We start from the raw sequence: 16,974 nt of genomic DNA, 5'->3' as shown, positions 1-16,974 counted from the left end.
ATTCGTTCTGCGGGGTTTCCTCTTGGGAGGCGGTGTAGTGATGTTTACCTCCAGGTTAAAAAGTATCCATCTGTGGTCTGAGCAGGATGCTTCTTTCGACACATGCCAATTGGATATATAATCAGACATTCCCTCTGTTGCTAAGGTGATGTCTATAATTGTTTTGCTCCTTCTATTTACAAAGGTGGGTTCTGAACCTACATTCAAAATATTAAGGTTAGTAGAAAAAAGGTATTCAGTGAGTTGCTTATGTTGGTTGCTTGTTGTTGGTTGTTTGCATGCCCCAGAGCGGGTGATGTGCATTGTAGTCTGCAGCCACAATAAGCTCGCTCTTGGTTGTCTCGCAGTAGTTCACCAGTTTGACAAGTTCTTCCGGCGGTGGGTCTTCCCCGTCAGGCATATAGACGGAGGCGACCACTATCACGCTCTGGTGAGTTGGAAGGATGTGTCTGTCCAGTATTTTTATTGCGCATAAGTCTCTGTAACAAAAATCTGTTAGGGGTTGCACATGTAGATTATTAGAAATGTAGATACAGGCTCTAGGGTGTTCTGGTCCTGAGTAATGTATAAGCTTACCTCCGATATTGGAGAGACGGCTCCTGGATTAGGGCGAGAGCTGTAGGGTTAACCTCCAACCATTTCCGAAGTTGGGCCGTTGCGGTTTCGCTATGGTGGAGGTTTATTTGGATGGTGCTGCACTTAGAAGGGGATGCCATCTTTGGATATCGCCATCCCCGATGCAGAGCTCTTCAATGCCCTTGGTGCAGTCGGCATCGCCTTTGGTGCCCGCCGCCAGAAGCTCTTCGAGCTCCTTTAGGCTGTCGAGCACTTCCTCCGAGGGAGAGCTAGTGGCGCAGTTGCCGTCTGCTAGGTCAATTGTTTGAGCGTCCATGGGTTCCGGCAGTGCATCACTGTCGTCTATATTATTCCCTGTTGTTGTCAATGCCTCACCGTTTGTATCCTTAGAGGAGGGGGGGGTCTCGGTGTATTTACCTCCTGGCCCCTGGAACTTCAGATATACTGAGCCCAGCATGAATGATAGCCGGCGCTCATGCTCCAAGATTTTGGGGATTTGGTCCTCCGGGATGCTTACCACGATGAAGCTGTGGTCGTTGTGGTGATAAAGGGCGTGTAACAACCAGCTGTCTACTTTGGCCCAAGAGTTTTGGAACCGTAGCATCCCGCCGATTGCTTTGGTGTCCTTCATTCACCTGGTCATAGAATGCCACACCTGACGCGGTTGGGAATTTCCCAGATGTTTTTTACTGCCAGGGTGTCACCGTTAGGGAGTTGGATTTCCGGGACAGCTGTTTTCAGCCACTCCAATGTTTTAAGATTAGAGCACCACAGTTTTAGGATGCCCCCATCATAGACGGGTTTGCCCAGAAACGCAGGCCCTTCTCTGTCTTCACTCATAGTGGCCATCATGGCTGTCATGAGCTTATCTTCAAGCTTGCTTTGTATAAGCTGTGCCATATTCGCGTCAATATGCCCTGTAGTGGTAGATGTTATGGCCACAACAGGGTCGGTTTTCGCAGCGTTGGCGTATGATGTCGGTTTAGGCCGATTTAGCAATTTGGCCCTCTTGTGGTCACCCCTCGGAGAGTTGGTGTCATCCAAGCGAGTGCGTTTGGTGGATGTCGAGGGTTGGGCTACTCTGCCTGCTTTGTTGGAAGGAGGCCTTCGGTTGTCTGGGGCCTTCCTAGGATCATACCGGGCTTGCTTGACCGGCATATCCGAACCTCGTGAGGTGCTGGGTTGCGGTTCGGGTTCAGAGGAGGGCATTGAGGCACTAGCTTTCTGAGCGTTGGCCTTGCGAAGGCGAGCTGCTATGCGCCTTTGCCTCCTGTTGGGTCGATGGCGATCTGTGTTGTCATGTGCCGAGTGACTCTCCCCTATTCGGGGTTTGTTTTGGTTTCGGCCCTTGTAAGATACGAGGGTCCAACCTGCCTCCAGTCTGCTGACTGATTGGGCAGACACTGCTGATGCGGCGTCTGTGCCCATAGACGGTTCCCTATTAGGCTCCTTGGTCTGTAATTTCTGGGTGCCAGCAGGTGCTGAACACGCTCCAGAGGTCTGTGTGGTCCCGGTGGATTTCTCCGCCGGGGAATTAGTTTGTTTTGGGGTTTTTTTGGATCTTGGGTTGTCCATACTTTACCGGGTAAAAACTTCGTTCCCCTTGCTCCCCACCCTCCACCGAGCCCGCAACTGGGGATGGTTAACTTAACCATCAGGGCTGCAAGGGGAATATAGGTCCAGCTGGTTGGCCTCTTGCGCGACATCGGGAGCTCGAGATGAGCGGCTGATGGATTCGATCCTATCCATCAGTTCCTCCCCCATTCTTACCCCGTCAGCATGGCTGAGCACCTCCCCTTGCGGGGACTAGCCGAACCTCACCTGTGGCCCCGCCAAGGCGGGGACACTTAACCATTACCCTCGTGGCGGCTACTCACGGGGCTACCGTTTAGCTTGAAATCAGGACCGAAGGAAGCGTATTACGTTACAGGGGTAATTAATCCCCGACCCCTGTCCCGCTCAACCTCCCAGGACTCCGTCATCCCCGCGTACGGCGATCAACTGCGCAGGCCAAAGACGCAGGTGGATGCTGTAAAATCTTCCGGTTGGGACGCACTAACCGCCGGAAGAGTGGAGCAGATATTAGCCACTGGCCAGCAAAGGACTGCCATTACGCAGCGATTAGTGAAAATCGAGCGCAATAACAAATCAGTCACAGGCGCAATGTTTCCAGGGTGCACCGGAGAGGTAGGTGTCACTCTATTCAGAACGCCTAAGAGAGGTTTCATCGTGGATCGACACCACCGCCCACACGTGGAGGTTTCTGCTAAGCACCCCTCATACCTATATATAATATATTTTCTATCTTTATTGAGAAGTCATAAGCCTTGCAGGTCTTTTACATAATTGTATTTTAGAAACAGTATGTTTATTCAAAATCAAAACAAAAAGTGTCGGTTCGGTTTAAGTGCGCGTAGCTATGTGAACAATCTGATCGTAAAAGGAACATAAGCGATACAATGCATAATTCAGAAGTTAGCGTGCCCGATATCTCCCACAACAAGGGGCTTGGGAGTATCCAAACATTACCAACTGCGAACTGTCATAACATAAACCATTTACATGGATATTTACTGCGAAGCCTATTGAATTAGGCCTCCGTGAGATAGATTCTGTGTTGACTGTACATTGCAACGGTTAGCTCACAGGAAATAGAACGTTAACAACATATTCAGCAATGTATCTGAAATGTTCCTGAGAGTAGCGGTAGTTATATCTTTGAGTGTCGGACAGCAAGGACATACGTATCGTTTATATAGACACCTTATGGGGTTACTTCTGGAATGAGAGTGTATGGAAGACCGTATAAATATTAAATACTTGCGAGAAGCTAATTTATTTGGAGTATTTTGTTTAACAATTCAGAATGGCTGATGACGAGATTTTCACTACGTAAGTTTACGTTGTAATTTACAAACCGAATAATAATTACTCTTTGAAACATTAAAACGCGTGTAGTCAAAATTTAATGTTAACACTAATTATTTTGCAAAGGAGATGGAGAAAATGTGCCCCAAAGAGAAAAAATAAATTTATTACAAAAAATATTTTTTTAATAAAAAGTTATAGTAGATGCAAGTTATAGTACTATAGCAGATGTCGAATAAAACTCGTAATAAAATGTATTTTTCTGTTTAATTTCTCTCGTAAGCTGTAACCCTCATTTGCCATATAATACATTTTAACAAAGAATATAACAGGGAAAAACCTTAACAAACTCATAGCGAGCCAAAAATGTAAAATATTTATAACTTATCGTATATTTAATACATCATTATTATTTTTAATGTATTCTTATTAGCAAATCGAACTATTTTTTATAGATTTAATAGTTTAATATAATCTATTTTTAATGGAGAAGAAGAACAAACGAGCGTCCGGGTCACCTGATGTTAAGTGATATCCGCCGCCCACATTTTTTGCAACATCAGAGGAATCACAAAAGCGTTGCCGGCCTTTAAATAAGGTTTACACGCTTTTTTTGAAGGTGCCCATATCGAGGTACAAGGAAGCTCATTCCACATCTTATTTGTATGTGGAAGAAAGCTCCTTGAAAACCGCACTGTGGGGGAAGACTACACATACAGATAGTGGGGATCAAAATCTATACAAATTTATTACAATAATTTTGCCGTAATTTCAAAACTTCTTTAAGTCTCTATAACTTTTGTTCACAACTGCAGAATAAATTGCAACTTTTTTACTTATGTTATAGAAGATGTCTACTATTAAATGACATCGATTTTATATTTATTCATTCTGGTGCACAGGTTCATCCGTTCGTAAATTTCTTGGCCATTTGCTTTAACATCATGCATTACCCGAAGGAGGTGACTAAATTGAAAATGTGAGAAAATTTCAACGTATCGAGGTGAAATTAGATATAAGGAAAGGTTTTGAGATATGTTCAGGCTTTCTTAACAATCTAATACCAACTCGATGAATACTGAAAGGTGTTTGCAAACAGAATAATATTAAGGAATTATGGAAGCGTGAAGCCCGCTGCTGCTGCCACACAATAGATCTGCTCGCCCCGCATTGAGTCGCGAGAGGGAATCCATTCACTCAATCACTCCCGGTTCCCGAACGCTGCATACTTTCGTCTTTCAGAACCGGTTATTGAATTTTCAAGCTCGTATGGCGCAGCTCAGGCGGCAATTCATTGGGAATATTGGTTTTACACTCGATGAAACGCAATCACAGGTAATTTACGGATTTCATGCGAAAGTATGCGACGTGCAGTTACTGCGGAATAACTGATGTATGGGATGTAGCTTGGTATATACAGAACGGAATGTGTTCACACGTGGGCAACACGTGGTTAGACTGTCCCGTTATAATTTAAGTGTAGGTGTAGAGTTATAAAATCCCCACTGACAACATGAATTGAGAAACATGTCTATTTTGTCTTAATCTTAACTTATTAACTTTACTTGCAGTGCAGCAGTTAATGTTAAAAAAAACTACAATAAAAAATAAGATCATATTAATTCATAATAAAATATAAAATATTTTCATTTAAAACATTGTAATTAATTAATTTTTTACGGTTTTTATAGTTTACCTATATGTAGTTATTTATTTATTTTTTTAAACTTTTAACTCTCACTTCTGGTATTAATCGAACAAAATAAATTGAAAACAAAACTATTTACATTTGAAAGAGCGACATCTCAAGTCAATTTCCTAATAAACAAATATTGGGATTGAGCAGGTTATCAACTGTAAAGTAGATCGTGTAGATGAAGCCACAACCTGCGAGTTGAACAAAGAAATATCAAGATATATGAACTTTACGTCACTCGAACGGTTCTCTCAGTGGAAGAGCGAAGGCACGGAACGTGAGAGATAGCGGGTTCGAGTCCCGCATTTTTCATAAATTTTATTTTCAAATTAATTCGTGTAACGCTATACATATACGATAAGCTATAAATACTTCCTTTCCTTTTCCGCGAACTCCTCCATTTGATGCTCTGTTAGGGAATTCTAGCGAGTTCAGGTTATCTCAATTTAATAATTTTCTTCAAGTAAGGATATGCTTAATGAAGATAGTAAAATGCCAAAAGCATATTTGAGCTTCTACCGACTAATTAATAATAACGACTAATGATTTATGATGTCAATGTCTTAGCGTCTAGTATTATTATTTTCTCTAATAAGCTAGAGAACTACAAGAAATTGGAGATTTTATTACATTAAACAGTCTATATAGGTAAAATTCACAAACCTATTAATTACTACAACATTACCTCATTGTATTAATTTCTACAAACTTTAATGGATTCTGCTTACTCTGGTCACACTGATTCGAGCACATCATACCGGCTTTAGTAGTGAACATGTAGAGTGCTGTCACTCTGCAACTTCACTTCGGATGATATGCAGGTAGACAATTTTCCGGAAAACTGTCAAATACCGTTCGTTATCCAGATCACCCATCGTAGCTGTGTTAATGAAATCTCTTTTCGTTTTCATATAATATTTTTGGTATTTGCACCAAAAAGACGATCAAAAGATTATCTTCATAAGATTCTTCTGTTGCTGCCTCAACCAAAAATTTGCAGAATAATATGACACTGGCAAAAGCTTATACAAGAAAAAGTAAAACGGACTGCTTGGATTCTTGAAAAAAACACTATTCTTGAATGTCAACTATGAAATCTATAGAATGTTCAATCGACGTTTCTTTCACCCACTACTAACCAAAGCGATCAGAACAGGACTCAGCCAGACTCTAGTTTCTCAATAAGTGAAATAGAAATAATACCAGATGAGCTTAATAAACAACTCAAATCTGTAGACTTTACTAAGGGAGCAGGACCTGATTGAATTCCCCCATTATTTATACAAAAATGCGCAGATGTACTAACGGAACCTCTTACTATATTATTCAAACGTTCATTACGGGAAGGAGTAGTTCCGAAAATCTGGAAGTCTGCATTTATCACCCCCATACACAAAAATGGCAGCAGAAATGACATTAAAAATTACAGGCCAATTTCAAAGTTATGCATTTTCGCTAAAGTTTTTGAAAAATTAGTCTACACCCAAGTCTATAATAGTGTATCAACCTTATTTATCCCCGAACAGCATGGATTTATTAGAAATCGCTCAACTACGTCTAACCTACTATCATTCCTAAATTACAGAACATTTAACATGGATTCTGGGGGTCAAGTAGACTCTATATTCACAGATTTTCGCAAGGCATTCGATCGAATTGACCATAAAATACTACTCCAGAAAATTCTTTCGGCAGGAATTCATGGTAATTTATATAGGTGGTTTACCTCGTACATTGAGAACAGATCACAGGCTGTGGTTCTCAACGGATACTCATCAGAATGGAACTTCGTGCCCTCTGGGGTCCCTCAAGGATCCTTGTTGGCTCCATTGTTGTTTAATATCTTCATTAACGATATCACTGCTTGTTTTCAACATTCCAAATTCCTACTATACGCAGATGATATGAAAATATTTAAACAAATTCGTGACGTAGATGACTGTCTTTTATTACAACAAGACATGCACAGGTTTGAACGTTCGAACTGAACGTTCCGAAATGTTACGCTATAACATTTGGGTGTAAGCCTAATTTTATTAAATTTCAATATTCACTTAATGGTCATCCACTCAAAATTGTACATGAGATACGTGATCTAGGCGTAATTCACGACTCTAAGCTTTCATATGATAAACACATTGAAAACATCGCTAATAGGGCCAACCAGTGTATAGGATTTATCAAGAGATCCTGTTCCCAATTCTCAAGTATCAAGGTTATAAAAACGTTGTATTGTACATATGTTCGTAGCATACTCGAGTATTGTACACAAATTTGGAACCCTCAGTATGATATATATATTAACAGATTAGAATCAATCCAACGCAGATTTGTTAAATACCTTGAATATAAGTGCAAGACAAACGACAATGATTATGATTCAAGATGCAGGAGATATCATATATTACCACTCCACGAGAGACGCAAAATAGCTGATATTCTATTCTTAACAAAAATAGCACAATGTCACATTGACGCTCCCCATCTTCTCTCGAATATAAATTTAAATATTCCCAGAATCTCTGCAAGACATCCTAAATATTTACATATACCCCACTGTGCGTCATATTACAAACAAAACTCATTCTTCTCAAGAGCATCTCACTGCATAAATAATCTTAAAGGCTTTCCTGATTTTGACCTGTTTAATTCATCCACAAATTCTATCAGATCAAAAATTACTAAAAACCGGTTTAATGTGTTTCCCTAACTGTTACTATAAACATAATTGAACGTAGTGTTTAAATTCTCTCAGAACATAATAAATGTAATACCTATGTAATTATTAACATATTATATATAATACTTGTATAAGAAAAAATAAATAAAAAAGATGTACCTTTATTACGTGTTATTAGAAACAATATGCGAAAACTATTAAATGGTGTAAAATGTTCACACTATTATTTAGTAATTAAGTTATTGTAACACTGTAAATTTTTCCAAATAAAATAAAATAAAATAAATGTAATTTACTGATATTAATTTAAAAGGCTCAACCAGGTTAACTTAAGTATAATTATAATATCAGCAGGTACTTCAAGAATCAAACAGAAGGTAAAAGAACATTAATGAGCGTGGCTATTCAGGTGTTAATTTTCTTGTTACTTTTTTTATTCTGTTCTCGTTTCTATATAAAAGTGGTATTCTAGAACTATAGGTATAAAAGCTACCAGCAAATCCTAATTTTCTTGATTATTCCTAACTTTTGTTGGTATAATTTTAATTCATAAGACTTAATATGACATTGTATATCATAATTCTAGGTTTAGTAACATAACGTTTTCTGTTTAAAAGTGGCCAAATTCGCCTTATGACTTTCGTGTTATTGTCTTAATCCAAAATTTGACATTGTTTTATAGAAAATAATTGTAATATTCATCAGGAGATATTACTAAAAACATCGTTAGTGATAGAAAATATTTATTGCTTTCTATGTATCATTACGAAATTGAGTCAGTATACGTTATAAAATTACTTAAGACGTTCTGAACGCAGAGAGACAAATAAGTGTCAAAGAAATCACTGCTTGTTCTTTCGGCGGGTTCTTTCTTGCACGGCTAGTTCTTCTATCCGATACTTATGCCTGTCAACTTTCAACCCTTAAATACACAAACAGAAGCATGCATTATTAATTATCTTTTGTGAAATAATCTGCTTTGCTTTTTTTATTTATTTAATAGGAAGCCCACGTTGTATACAATGTATTACCTTATGGTATATTTACACATTAATTACTTATATTATTTAACATCGTATACCCCATTTACGGGCTAACTCGACGTGCAATTAATTACTTAATTAAATTACAAGTACTTTAAAAACATTATTAAGATATGACAATTTCCTCGTTTACTTACTATCTAACTTACTTTATAAACCAGTTACCTACATAAAAATATAAGAAACTTATAACTCTAAACAAAAAAAAAACTAAATTTTATATAAACTAAATTTAAAATACAGCAACTATTTTTAAATACGAAAAAACGAATGATATTATTTTATTAAATGATTTTAATTTTGCGCTTGAAAATCGATGCAGAGTTCCAAAATATGTCCAATTCTGCTATTTTAAATATATTGTTATAGGACATTACAATTCTGTTAAAAGGAGCGGTCCTACCTAGGATACTCTTTGTAATTATTGGCATAAAAGTAATTTTATTTTTAATATGTGACCGTGCATTTTATCTTGGAACTGCTAACCTTATTCTGTTTAATAAGTTTGGGCTATCAATAGCTCCATTTACAATTTTATGTATCCATTTACAAAAAACAGAGATCTATTGAGTTTCTACGATTGCATAGTGATATGGTTTTATAAAGTTTTAAGAGATCGTTGGTATTATTAATTTCTTTTAATATATTGTCCTTGTAGGCTAAGTGTCGTAAGATTTTTTTTTGTACTCTGTCTGTCTTTATGCACTTGATAGTTAGGATTCCATACAACAGAGCAATATTCAATTTTACTTCTAATCATTGAATTAAACAGTGTTAATTTTGTGGATGATCTTTTAAATTCTTTTGTACTTCTTAATATGAAACCTAAAAGTTTAAGAGCATTACTCACCAGAGTATCAATATGTGGTATGAAACTCAACTTACAATCTAGAATGATCCTGAGATAATTTATTTGATTGACGGTTTCTAATATGTTGCCATTTATACTGTAATCAAAATTAATATTTCTTATTTTTCTGCTGAAGGTGATACTGTAACATTTCAAATGATTTAATTTTAGATTATTTTCATTGCACCGAACCGAAAGTCTATCTAAATCCTGTTGCATATTCCTTGAGTCTTCAATATTATTTATTTCACTATACATCTTGAGGTCATCTGCATAAAGATGGAATTGACAAAACATAAAACATTTGACAATATCATTAATGAAAATACCAAACAACGTGGGGCCAAGATTGGAACCCTGCGGAACACCAGATGTCGTAATAAAAGTATTTGACTGGTACCCTCCAATAACAACATTCATCTCACGGTTTTTTAAAAATGAGCCTTTAATAAGCCTTCTTTGTTTATGAAGCTTGAATTTAATATTTCTTAAATTTATGCTTATTTATCAATAAAATTTTGTAATCTTAAAATATTCCCAAAGTCGCCTTTAACAATAAACCACGGGAATAGATGGTTAGTTTTACGTGTTAAGATTCTATACTTATACCCAGAAAAAAAGATTTCAATATCGGATGACCAGTCCTAGCTTGGCCCTGTTAAATGACAACAGTCCATATATACAATGGCTCGCAATCTTTAGCGACAGCTTGGACTGCTAATTTCTTTATACCACGGTATATAACTTTAGTATGTATATGTCCTGTAGATGACAGACCCATGGATTACCGCAGTATTTTTTTTGGATATTAGAAAAAGACGATCTATCGACATTTGCCAAATTATTATTGTATTATTATGATAGCCATATCTAGGTACCTATTACTTCTTTGAGCAAGACTAAAAAATTGATTAAAATGTGTCGGTTTACTCATAGTCATCAACTTGTCAACTTTTTTATTATTATTTCAAACTGAAATTTTAACCAATAATAAGATTTATACTTCGTAGAACGGAATTCAAAATCACCTAACGGCAGCTGTCAATGTCTTAATAACAAACAATTGACATATTAATATGTCAAAGTCAAATTACAGGGCAAGCTTACAAGTTTGTAAATTTTTAATTTTATGTTTGGAGGTTTGAACTTTGAAGTTTTGTTTTGTAGTGGTAGCGTCGTTTTTTTTATAAAATTATATAAAAGTTAACAGTGCTTAGTAAATGTTATAATTATAGTTTTAGCAGCTAGGTGCATGTTGATTTATCATAATGTTGGTGTTATTTGAAACTCCGGCTGGATACGCTTTATTTAAGGTAGGCTAACACGTGTATGATATAACCTAAAATGTGTGTAAATTCACTCTTATAATCGTTTTATTGTATTAACTACTGCGTTTTCTAATAAAATTCTTAATGTGCTAATAATTTGTTGTAACTTTCATAATATATACCGTAAATTAATCTATATTCAAGGTGGCCTTTTATGTATTTTGAATCACGAACGATTACTTAGACTATTCGTTTTTAACTACACATACACACATTCTAGTCTTTTTTTCACTGAGAATATCAAGTAAGAATCGGTATTAAAATAATATTGTTTTCGTAGGGACTTCCAGAGCCACTTAGACATAAAAAAAAGTATTAAAACCATGTTTGTTAACCACAGACACATCTCTTTATTCTACACTTGGTTAGCCTAAAACTAACATGTGATGACACTAAATGATACAAATTAATAAAAATTACACCTGATAAGTAAATTGGCATCATAAGTGGGACATTCCATTGATAGTGTCGATCATTACTGTACCAGTTCTTTATTGTTCTAGTTACTAGATGAATCAAAATTGTCTCAAATAGATGATTTATACCAAGAGTTTAATACACCAGAAGGAGCTGCATCTGTGTGAGTATAGTTTGTCCATTTGTTTGTTAGATTTATTACTATGGCGAATAGCATGTTAAAATAATACTCTTTGCTACATGTTCCTTTAAAAGAATGTAATTCAAATCATTATGAATTTGAGAGGAGTTGTGACTATCAACTACTCTTGTGATTTTCTTGTTACGATATGGTTGTTATATTATAACATAGATTTTAATTATATTTACTTAATATCTAGCAACTTGCAAGTAAAATATACACGGGGATTTGTTAAAACAATAAGTGATATTGGTTTCATCAACTGTATATGAATTATGAAGATTACTTGGATGTTTAATTGAAGATAAATTATTTTCTATATGGCTATTGAGCTATGTCTTAATGTGTGGCAAAGAGTTTCTTATCTTCTAAAATAGGCTGCACTCTATTCACCACATAAAAGAGTATGTCATAAAGATCAATTACTGTGCAGTGTTAGCACGGTTGTTAAATGAATAATTTGTGTGATTTATGTAATATTTATTTAAGAGCCCATACTTATATGTTCATAATAATATATCCAAGTTTTATAGGAAAATCTTAAACTACTATAGTGATACCTGGTTATGCTAGTAGCCTATAAAAGTCCTTCAAATTTAAAATTATATTATAACTGATTATAAGCTCATTATTATTATTTTTTTCCCGAGCGTATGGGTCACCTGGTGTTAAGTGATCACCGCAGCCCACACTCTCTTGCAACACCAGAGGAATCACAAGAGCTTTGCCGGCCTTTAAGGAAGGTGTATGCGCTTTTCTTGAAGGTACCCATGTCGTATCGTTCCGGAAACACCGCACAAGGAAGCTCATTCCACAGATTCGTAGTACGAGGAAGAAAGCTCCTTGAAAACTGCACTGTGGAGGACCGCCACACATCCAGATGGTGGGGATGATATCGTAACTTGTGGAGTGTTGTGCGAATGTGAAATTCGGCGGCATTATTATTGTAGATTATTTAAGGGAGATTTATGGGATACAAGTTAAAATGCATGTTTTTATGTTTACTGTTTGCCTGCAGGGTAAAATTGAAAAATTTCATAAAATTTGAAGATACTACTGAAGCACTAGCGGCTACAACGGCAGCCATTGAAGGAAAAATATCTAAAACATTGAAGAAAGCTCTTAAGAAACATGTCTGTAAAGATTTGCAGGATCAGCTACTTGTGGGAGACGCCAAGCTTGGGAGTGCCATCAAAGAAAAGTTTGATTTACAATGTGTCTCCAACAGTAATGTCCAAGAATTACTCAGATGTATTAGATCACAGATGGACAGCTTACTTACTGGTTTACCAAAAAAGGAAATGACAGCTATGGCTCTAGGACTTGCCCACTCATTATCAAGATATAAATTGAAGTTCTCACCTGATAAGATTGACACAATGATAGTTCAAGCTCAGTGCTTGCTTGATGATTTAGATAAGGAATTAAATAACTACATAATGAGATGTCGGGAGTGGTACGGCTGGCACTTTCCAGAGCTCGGTAAAATTATTACAGACAACACTTTATTTGTTAAAATTGTTAAATTGATGGGGACCCGAGACAATGCAGCATCAACTGATTTGTCCGATATTCTCCCTGAAGACTTAGAAGAAAAAGTGAAAGAAGCTGCAGAAATTTCAATGGGGACTGAGATCTCAGATGATGATATCATTAATATACAAAACCTGTGTGATGAAATCATATCCATCACAGATTACAGGACACATCTCACTGATTATTTGAAAGCTAGAATGATGGCCATGGCACCTAACTTAACAGTGCTAATAGGAGAGCACATAGGAGCTAGGCTAATTGCCCATGCGGGATCCCTTATGAACTTAGCCAAACATCCAGCCTCCACTTTACAAATATTTGGTGCAGAAAAAGCACTGTTTAGAGCTTTAAAGACAAAGAAAGACACACCAAAGTATGGTTTAATATATCACGCCCAGTTAGTGGGACAATGTAGCACAAAAAACAAAGGTAAGATGTCCCGGATGTTGGCTGCGAAGGCAGCCTTGTGTACAAGAGTGGATGCATTTGGAGAAGAAGTATCATTTGAGCTCGGTGCCGATCATAAAGTCAAGCTAGAGAACAAGTTAAGGCTCCTAGAGGAAGGTAATTTGAAGAGGATCAGTGGAACCACCAAGGCTAAACTGAAGTTTGAGAAATACCACAGCAAAACGTAAGTAAATTGATTTATCTTTAGACTGCAGTCTGATTTGCTCTTAAAATACTGTAATTCATTATAATCTCAAATCAACTACTGTCCAGTCTTTATAACATAGAAGTCAGTAAAATACCTACAGATTTTGTGACTCATTGTACATGGATTCACTTAATTTGCATCTGGAGCTTTCTAAAAATTCATTTAAAAGAAAAAGGCAAAATTATAGTAAAGTGTGTTCTTTTGCCATTTTATAAAATGTAATTTTTTTCATCATTATTATGTTTTTGATTTTGTCTGATACACAGCCTAGTTATTAAAAATAGTCATTTATTTTACTTATATTGAACATAATATGATCTAGTGAGGTACATCAGTATCCAACGGCTGGAGACAGCACTCTGGGCAAACAACCTGTGAAGAGAGAACACTCCCCGGAGGATGAAGAGGTCTCAGCCAAGAAAATTAAATTAGAAGATGGTGCCAATGATGTAAGTTTTATGTTCTACTTTTAACAGTACCTATTTCTAACAATATACAGGGTGTCCCATGGCTATGGCCACTTCGAGGGGAAGCTGACATCTTACATTTTCTTGTTTATTTCACAGTTCAATCAGGCAATTATTTAGAAATCTATGAAAGCAGTTAAAATTGTTTTTAAATTAAAATAAAGTATTCTTTCAGTAATATGTTAAATCTAAACAATATTTAAGCTACTTACCCATCTGTGTAACATAGCTATGGGACAACCTGTATACTTTATACCTAATCTTTTAATAACGTCCAGGTTGGAGCTGCTACATTTTAGATTTTTATTTAAAAAATAATCTCAAATGACACATTAATTAGTCACAGAAATAATATTTGGATTGTAATATCTTGAGCAAAATTTTGAGTTTTATTGAACAATCACAATGATGTCTCTATAAATGTATTGATTAAATAAATAAATAATAATAATAATAATAATAGTATACATGGAGTGAAACCCAAACTTCTCCGACAAGGATCAATAATTCAAATAACTGCTATCTATGTACATATCTCAGGGAAAACGCATTTTTTTATTTAACAACAAACAGCTGTGTCACCACAGGCAATCACACCTATTTGGAACATCAAATATTATATATTGAACAAATTTGTAACATGCTGCTTACTATACAACTTTTTGTTTTTGTAATAAAAATATGATAATCAGATAGATAATGAGTAAATTTAAAAGTCATTTAAGAATCTTAATCAGTTTTAGTCATTTAAGCAATGCATATAATTATTATTGATGGTAATACTTCTTGAATTTCATAGTCGTGTTATTAATATGATTTAAAAAAAAAAAAAATCTTCACAGCATAAAAAATGTTATTAGGGTACTGACTGTGCGAGCAGCCGCCGGATGTTGGCCACCTCGGTCTATAGATTCCTTGCATGAGGCAGCCGCGCGCGGCAAGGCCGAATCATATCATTGGACAGGCTAAGCCAGCATCGAGCTCTCAGCTTAACGTGAAGTCGAACAGTGCCTTATGTCACTGTTCGACTGTCACTTAAGTAGTCGAACGCGGCTTATATTATAGAAAGTTTTGGTTTACGAGACCGTACGTTCGGAAATATAGCCTTTATCACCACTGCCTTTATATTAATTCATCTACTTGTACAAAAAAGAAGACGAAAACAAATTACAGGCTGTTAAGGGCAAGAAGAATTATGGAGAAGGCCTTTGGCACTTTAAGTTTTGTGTTCAGAATATTTAGGAAACCCTTACTATTAGAACCAGAAAAAGATTCCGTCGTTCGCGGAACAAGCGAGGCAAAACACTATCGTCTTGAGTGCGCATTCCAAAAATACCGAGGCAAAAAACCGACAATGTTCGGCTCGGGCCGCGGCCCGCTCGGGCGAGTCACCTCTTGACCGACCGAAGATTTGCCTCGCGCGGTTGCCTCGTGAGGCTGCTCGCTCAGTCAGTATACGGCTAATGACTACTCAAAAGTGATATTTTTAGAACCCATTTAAAAATATGTTTGGCATACTGATGCCTATATAAAATTGTGTTACTACTTTTTTATTAAATTAAACTTATACATATTTTTTTTAACAATTCTTAGGTCACCCCTAAAAAGAAAAAGGTGAAAGCAGAAATATCAGACGAGGTTGATGGTGTTAATGGCACCACTTCAGAGAAAAAGAAAAAGAAGAAGAAGTCATTAGATGCTTCAACTGCTGAAGTTAAAGAGGAAATCAAGGAGGAAGTGACAGAAGAACAGGAAACTGAAACTCCAAAGAGTGAGAAAAAGAAGAAAAAGAAAAAGAAGTCCATGTCTGAAGATGCTTAGTCCACCTTGTTGCAGCATCCTATTTGTAATAGTCAATATATATACCTCCATAAATAAGAATTCAGTATTGCCCAATACCAAAGTAGAGGGCAACTGCTTTTCAATCTTTCATTATATGATATGATTAAAATTCACATATGTTGATTGATTGTCTTGATGCAGAGATAGATAGAATGCGCACTTTTATAAGACAATATATTGCTTTTTTAAAAAAAGGCTCTGTCTTAAAATAATACTATAGTATCTGTGGTAATATCGCCCACTGGCAACAAAATATACCAGTGAGCTTAGAAATAAAAAAAAGAAATTAATCTTTTATTACGTACTAAGTACGTTTTTGTTTCATTTAAACTGTTGAATGTCAGTGTCTTTTTTGCTGATACAATTGGAATTTCACATATGTCCCTGTCGCTACGCTTACTGACAGAAAACTGGTTGCAATAAAAAATCGTCAAATATGTAATTAGCCACAATTGTCATCTTAAGTATATCTTTATACTTATTTGTTTTAGCTGTTAAGTAAAGTATCTCACACTGAGATAAATAAAAGTTATATTTTATGATTTTTGTTTTTTTCTTTAATGATAATAATGTACTAGCTGACCCGACAGACGTTCTGTTCATAATAAAAAAAAACTTTTGCGGGTGGAATTTCGTAACATCCGTTCTTAGCTGACGTCTACTCGGCGAAATGAATATTCCTACCAAATTTCAAGTCTCTACGCCTTATGGTTCCAGAGATATCGAGATGAGTCAATACATAGGTGGAAATCTCTTATATACCTACCCCCTTATTCATAATAGTCTGCTAACTTAAAGCATTGCTAATTCTCACTCTGTCTTCTTCTATTAACCT

At 36.2% G+C, this 16,974-nt stretch overlaps 1 protein-coding gene across 1 annotated transcript; it reads left to right on the top strand.

Moving 5' to 3' along the window:
- Positions 1 to 10,847: 10,847 nt before the first annotated feature.
- LOC126979726 (nucleolar protein 58) lies at positions 10,848 to 16,681 on the top strand. Its single transcript, XM_050829222.1, has 5 exons — positions 10,848 to 11,026; positions 11,545 to 11,621; positions 12,658 to 13,806; positions 14,153 to 14,279; positions 15,891 to 16,681. The coding sequence occupies exons 1-5, from the start codon at positions 10,982 to 10,984 to the stop codon at positions 16,116 to 16,118; spliced, it is 1,626 nt and encodes a 541-aa protein (XP_050685179.1). The 5' UTR covers positions 10,848 to 10,981; the 3' UTR covers positions 16,119 to 16,681.
- Positions 16,682 to 16,974: the final 293 nt, after the last annotated feature.

This window comes from Leptidea sinapis, chromosome 4, assembly GCF_905404315.1.
Source record: "Leptidea sinapis chromosome 4, ilLepSina1.1, whole genome shotgun sequence".
Taxonomy (NCBI): Eukaryota; Metazoa; Arthropoda; class Insecta; order Lepidoptera; family Pieridae; genus Leptidea; species Leptidea sinapis.
This window is presented reverse-complemented; position numbering and strand designations above follow the sequence as displayed.